Source organism: Tupaia chinensis, unplaced genomic scaffold (assembly GCF_000334495.1).
Source record: "Tupaia chinensis unplaced genomic scaffold, TupChi_1.0 Scaffold000065_1, whole genome shotgun sequence".
Taxonomy (NCBI): Eukaryota; Metazoa; Chordata; class Mammalia; order Scandentia; family Tupaiidae; genus Tupaia; species Tupaia belangeri.
In genome coordinates, this window is record NW_006159523.1 from 4,789,189 (window position 1) to 4,796,150 (window position 6,962).

Sequence of the window (6,962 nt, forward strand, 5' to 3'; positions counted from 1 at the left end):
CTCTATGTCTCTCTCTGTCTGGCGAGTGCACGTGCCCTACAGCAAAAACCTCTCCAAAAAAAAAAAAAAAAAAAAACCTTAAAAAATATTCAAATAATCCCAAACTTCACATTTCTAATTGGATTTTTCATTAATTATTGTGATGATACAAACCAAATTACTTCTAATTTTTATCTTGTTTTCTTTTTTATCTTTTTGAGAGAGATTTTTGGTATAGGGCATGTGCATTTGCTGGAAAGACAGAGAGAGACAAAGTGACAGCAAGAAATCACTGCCTAGGAGAGATGACCACGCCACAATCCCTTCTCCTCCATTCTCCTCTCAGGTTCTTGGGCAGGAACGCACATGCTTCCGGCATGAGTTTAAGACTCTGGGTCCAGGACTCGAACCATGGTCAACTACATGGGAGTCCAGCAACATAACCATTATGCCATCTGCTAGTCTCCCTTATCCTATTTTCAATGAAATGCTTTCATGTACCTGGAAATGAGACTAATTTACTTTGATCTCAGTTTCATTTGGAAGGTACAGGCCAACAATTCTGGGCAGTTTTTGTTTTTAGGGAAAATTTTACTAAACACCATCTTTAAAATACACATAACTTACAAATAACATATTTCACTCAATTTCTGACAGACCTTTCAGATTACAAATTCATAGACTGCTAGCTTTACACCTCAAGAAAATACTTCATTCTATCATTCAATACATTACAATGTACAGAAACAATTTCTAATGTTTGAAATTGAGGAAAAAGTATTTTAACACACACAACACTATGGAATGGTAATTATGCCTTATTTCACTTAACATACTGAAAAGCATACCAGGCCAACTATTAATAACTCATAGCAACACAACAAAACCACTCTGCTTCTAAAATCAAAGTATAACAACACTTCACTAATCTGATAATTATTATGCTTGATAAAAAGCACAATATCTCACAACTTGAAAGAGCGCCTATTTCACAGTTAACCAAATATCCTAATGTTCTTTAGGAAATGTATCATTAAAGTCTTTTCTTTCCAGACCCTTGAACTATTTATTAAAATTTTCTGAAGCCTAGAGTTAAAGATTCATATACATCCAGAGACTCAGAGCCTTAGGTTATAAATACGTATTACATGAAAAAGATTTACAGGTTGATTTTTCTGTGTGTGATTTTTAATTATGCTATCTTTAAAAAATCAAAGGTAAATATAAAAAAGAGATTTACCCTAGAAGCACAGTGACATCAGGCCAGTTTCAAAACCCCTCATTACCACTGCTCCACCAGATGCCTGTGATTAAAGGGGTGGGGTGGGTTTTAGAAGGTGCGATTTCAAGAGGGAAAATAAAGGCTTCATTTTCCCAGACTGTTTTAGACATTTTGATAACATCATCTTCCTCTTTTTCAAAATGTCAGGCATCTTTAAAGGAACAGTTTTTCTACCGAGTGGCTGCAGGATCTCTCAACTTTCACAGCACAATTAAACCCTTCTCCTGTCCAGAAGGACTGAACTGTGTTAAACCCTGGCACATAACAAAACCATTAAATCCAAGATGCCTCATTTGACAGATGTCTCATTAAATTCATCTCAAAGTTGAAGTGAGAGATGCCTTTGAAAAGGGGAGGGGGGCACCTGTTTACTCTAAGAAAACTTTGATAGAAGGCTGCTCTCTTAAAATCCACAGAGTTCACGCACGTGAAACAGAAGATATTAATAGTATGAGGCACATCTAAAATCTCCTGCCATGGGAGAAATGCCTCTGTGTATATGTGTGTTTAACACATCCCTGGGGACCCAAACAGGATGGAGGAATCAGGGCATACACCACCAGCTGCCTAATAAAATTCCACAGATTCAATTCAACAAATGTTGAATTAAAATACCAGGTATTATACTATGCTTGGATTATATACGATGTCAGTGAATGTGATGTTACCAGTAAATCAAAAGCTAAATTCAGGGTTCTAAGAAGAAGAAAAATGAAAAATACTGTACACTTTAAAAAGTAATCATCTTCGTACATCAATGTTTAAGGTGGTAAATGTGACAATCTTGGAGCAAAAAAAGGATGCGACTTTCTCTTTCTTTTTAAATAATTATTTATTTTATTTATTTATTATTATTTCTTAATTTGACCAGAAAGACATAGAGAGAGAAAAAGGGAAAGTGAGAAAGTAAGCCACCAGGTCTGGGACTCAAACTGTGGTTGGCCATGTGGGAGCCCAGTACCTTAATCACCACGCTGCCTGCCAGCCCCAAGGATACAACTTTTAACTTGCAACATCACACACACTAATTCATGTCCACCTCTTCTCCATGTAATTATTTCAATGATTGCAGAAGATACCATTTTAGGAATAACTATGAAGTTCCAAGAGACCAACTCTAGCTTTATGTAATATACACATTATAAAAACTGCACCAGAGCATCGTTAACATCAGGAAAGCACTGTTTATCATTAAAGTACAAATAATTCTATGTTTAAATAAAAGGTTTTTTTAGATAAGTAAGATCTTTAATGATGGGTATTTTCACTACTTTCAAAGGCGTGTTCTAAAGAAACTGAATAGTCATATCCTCAGTCTCCAAATGACCCATTTTCCAGGTGTTAATTCTCTATTTCCCAGTGAAGATTTATAGTTTAACCAAAGAGGCATGCTCGAATAAGAAAATAAAGACCACTATGTAAACGTCATTTCACATCACGTAAATGCAAGTACCATCATCTGCAAACAGATATAAAATATTTTAGTACCATTTCTGTGTTAGCTACCTATGTGACAATCCTGTCTCTTTATGTTTTTAAAGACGGCATGATAAAAATAGAACCCTTCGAATTTCACAAGGAGTACCACTTTAGAGGTTAATACCATCTCATTACCAACAACAAAAATAGCCTATTTTCTGAGTGCTTTTAACCAAGTGAAAAATTTAAGTGTAAATGAAATTCGGCATCAATTCATGGAAAGTGACAGGAATTACAAAACAGAATACCCAAGCTCTCTATTCTCAGCCTGAGAAACCACAAGCCAGAGTCAAATCTGAGCATCAATTTCTCCTGTAAAAGGAGGATTGACACCGACTCCTCCCTAATACTGTTTTTGAAAGGACAAATGAGATAATTTATGTGAAAGCCCTTTAAGATTTTTGAAGATAATAAAACCAACCTTATTCCAGACGTTATAAAACCAGTTTTAAAGGAAAAAAAAAAAAAAAGAATGTACTTTACATCCAAAACAAATATAAAATATAATATAAAACATGAAAAACAAAAATAAATGTAAACCTTTGTACTTAAAATTACAAGGGCTGTCAAAGCACACACTGGCGTCACATGTTCATACCATGATATTCAATCCTGCCATAATTATAGTAATAAGAACCTGCTCGTCAATATTACAGCTTAATGTTGAACCACCCCTTCTTGGTTTCCACGCAGGAAACCATGTACGGTTTGATCATTCCCAGACGAGAAAAAGAGAAGAAATTTGAGAGGAGTAAGGAGATTGTACCCTGAGCAACCCCATGGAGTCACACACAAAAATATCTTGTTCAAGATTCATTAGGTACAGTGGGTGTGCTCTTCATTATACCAACAACGTTTTTCATCATTATAATTTGGACTGAAAAAACTAGACTACTAAATCTAAAAGGTGGTAATAAAAGGAAAAAAAAAAAGTCAGAAAATATTTTAAAAGCCTAATACTGCCCCTGACCAATGACACACGCAGGGAGTCCAAAACACAAGTTCAATAATGGTTAGTTAGGAGTTCATAACTATCTTAGGTAATCTAAGTTCTTTTTTAACCTAAAATTACTCTCTTTGAGATAAAATTCAAGATGTCAGATTTTTAAAAGGAATTTAAATGCTAACTTAAGTAATTTTGCATAAAGTCATTGAAGTTTTCTTATATTTTATATCAGCTAAGAAAATGGTTGTTTAACAGCAATAACAGTTTTCAAACTAAGTTTGCATTAACAGCTCTGTAATTAGATAGCACCTTTCATTCGATGTCTACTTCATTAAAAACTTTCGTTCCACTTTAAATAAATATTTAAATATTTGTAGCAATCACAACTGGTTTTCAAAGCCTTTAGAGAACTACCTGAGAGAGGTTTTAAATACTAAATTTAATTTAAAGATAACCTTTAAGAAAATGAGTTCTGTTCTGAACAAGAGCTTCGCAACAAAAGTAGCTGACTAGATAAACCAGATAGACAGTAGATAATGAGCTGAATTTAAATACAGGAAAATATTCAAAAGGCAACGTCCTAGCTATCATTAACTCCAACTACACCTTAATAAAAGGACAAACAGCAATGAATCTAAGGACAAGTTATATGTAAGATTATAAAAACAAATGGGGTACAGATTTTTCCTACACCCTTTAAAGGGTGTCATCTAAAACAAACATGAATTTTCCTCTTCCTAAGGAAAATAATTACTACCAAAACATAACACCTTCCTGTTAAGGTGCCTGTCCTATATTCCACTGGAGCTTCCACTGGAGTACAGAAGTAATTTCTAGGAAACTTCCAGCCTGGTGTAAACCTTCACTACATATGACGTCCTGATAATGTTCCCGTAAGTGAGACCATTTGACAGCAGGCACTTTTATTCATCAATAAGTAAACTTCTCTGCAAAAGTTCAAGGGGACGCACCATCACTCAATTTTCATCTACAGCAAACCAGCAGAGAGTTTGACATACTGACTTAAACTTAAAATATGATCAACTTTGTTTAAAAAACAAATAAGCAATTAGACAACTCTGAAACGAACAATTGGGCATCCTCCTTCTAGGACACCTGTACATGAGCTTCACATTCAAGAATCAGTTGGATACTGTGTGTTGGTTCAGGTTTAAGGACAGACTGTAGTTATTTATAGGAGCATGTACGCAGAGGCACGCATGTATTATACTGCACATACAGATATAAAGCAGTAAGTTCAGAATGTGATAACAATTACAACTTATCATAAAGAGCAAAAGCAGAAATCAAAGATTTAACCCGAAAGATAACTTGTCATTTTCAAATTTAGTAGGCGGTGGGAGACTGCTCAGCATCACTTAGACACTCTTGAAGAGACAATCAAAGGAAATCAAAGATGTAAATTTCATGACTGTGACATCCAAAACCTTTCTTATAGACATCTGTCATGATCAACATACCCAATCATGGCCAACAGAAGGGATGCAGCTCTTCCACACAAAATGTATTCAAATACTGTTCATTTAACATGTCCCCTGCTTTAGGTTTCCTCTGACACAGGCCAGTTATAAGGGCATTTAGCTTTCTCACATTAACAAAACAAATATTCACGTTCCGAGTGTAATTACCATTTAGTGCTTTCATAAAATAACAGTATTTTACAAATTACATAAACTGGAGGAGTAAAGATGTAGTTGTTGCTCCTACATTAAAAATCACCTAATTTTCTGGGCCATAAACTTTAAAAGGCATTGTCATTCAGTTGAGATATTATCTTCGGGTACTGCAAATGTCATGGTATGATTACTTCATTTTATTAGGCACAGATTCATCAGAAATACTTAATAGTTTCAGAAAAACTTCAATGGAATTTAGGAATATCTCATCAAGAATGCTTTCGGTCTTGTAATTTCAATGAGGGTGATGATTTCTTCATTCAAACTAACTAAACTGCCACTAGGATACAAATTAGAACAAAAAGTGTTAAACTGAAAGCATGACCATAGATTCATGGAGTTGAGTTTGATTGGTTTTAGACCACTACCTACAATCTAAAATCTGAAGTTGAAGATTCAACTCTTCTAGTTTTTCTATGCTAACTTTATTTTAAATAAAACCCCTGATCATTAAGGACATGTTTCAACCAGAGGAGAAAAGGATGCAAGCAACTTACGAGGCTCAAATACATTAACCAGGACCTACAGCTCCCTAATTTAGTACCAGCCAAGACTTGGCCAAAAGAGAAACACACATTAGTCACCTCTAGTCCAGAATTTGATCTGGTATTGAAAATAAATAAATAAATAAATAAATAAATAAATAAATAACTGGGGAGGGTTTTAGGGCCCATCTGAAGAGAGAGTAACTACACTAATTCCTTTGTGAACACTACAAGTCCTATTGCAGTGGTCAGTTCTGACAACAAAGACTGGAAGAAATAAATGAGAGAAACAAATAGTTTTGATGCAAGACTCAAACTCGCAGAGGACACTGAAATAAAGCAAAATACCGTGAAGAAAAGTATGGGGTGGGGGAAGGGCCATATTTTCCAGGTTTCTAAGGAGGGCTCCGTGGGTAAATCAGAATGTCAGAGCTGAACAAACAAGGGCAGCAGTTGACAAGGATCGAGCTCATGGTGACACATAGCTAGACTGGTAAACTGCAGACAAATGGAAGGAAATAGAGCATTTCTGTTGGTATTGCGTGCAGGAGATAGTTTACCTGAAACCCCAAACTGGGAAACCCAACAAGCCCTTGAGAAGAGCCCTGCAGGAGGCACCTTTATTGTTAAACGTGCCATTGCCTCTCACAGGAGGATGTGCTTCCAGCACTTCCTGGTGACTCGGGCCACCTCCTCCACAATACTCTCCAACCTCTGCGCCTTCAAGATCGACTGAAATTCACAGATTCAAACATTGCTCAATGTAGTTCTACACAGACAAGCAACTGGAGTCCTGTGCCGGTCCCTCAAGTGTCTGCACCCTCACATCAGCGCAGGTGGTTCCTTACCTGCATAGAAGCGGATGAGGCAGCCAATTTCCGAGTCCATGCCTTCCTCCTGCACCCTCCACAGCTCCCCAAATCCCAGCTGGAAGAGGTAGTCATTTTGGACCTGCAATGGCTTCTCGTCCGCCTCCAGGCGCCGAGTGGTCTCTCCGTGCAGCTGCACGTACAGGGTGGGCGGGTGAGGCGTCTTCTCCAGGGTCGCCCCGCTTCTCCCAGGGGTCCCCTGGGGGCCGCCAGGGGCCACGACTG

At 36.9% G+C, this 6,962-nt stretch overlaps 1 protein-coding gene across 1 annotated transcript in view; it reads right to left on the bottom strand.

Moving 5' to 3' along the window:
- Positions 1–6,960, bottom strand: part of PHLPP1 (PH domain and leucine rich repeat protein phosphatase 1) — a gene marked incomplete at its 5' end in the record, with an annotated part of 251,315 nt that extends 244,355 nt beyond the window's left edge. Inside the window, one exon of the mRNA XM_006141843.2 lies at positions 6,717–6,960. Coding sequence (XP_006141905.1) covers positions 6,717–6,960 — 244 coding nt within the window. The remainder of the gene's footprint in view (positions 1–6,716) is intronic.
- Positions 6,961–6,962: the final 2 nt, after the last annotated feature.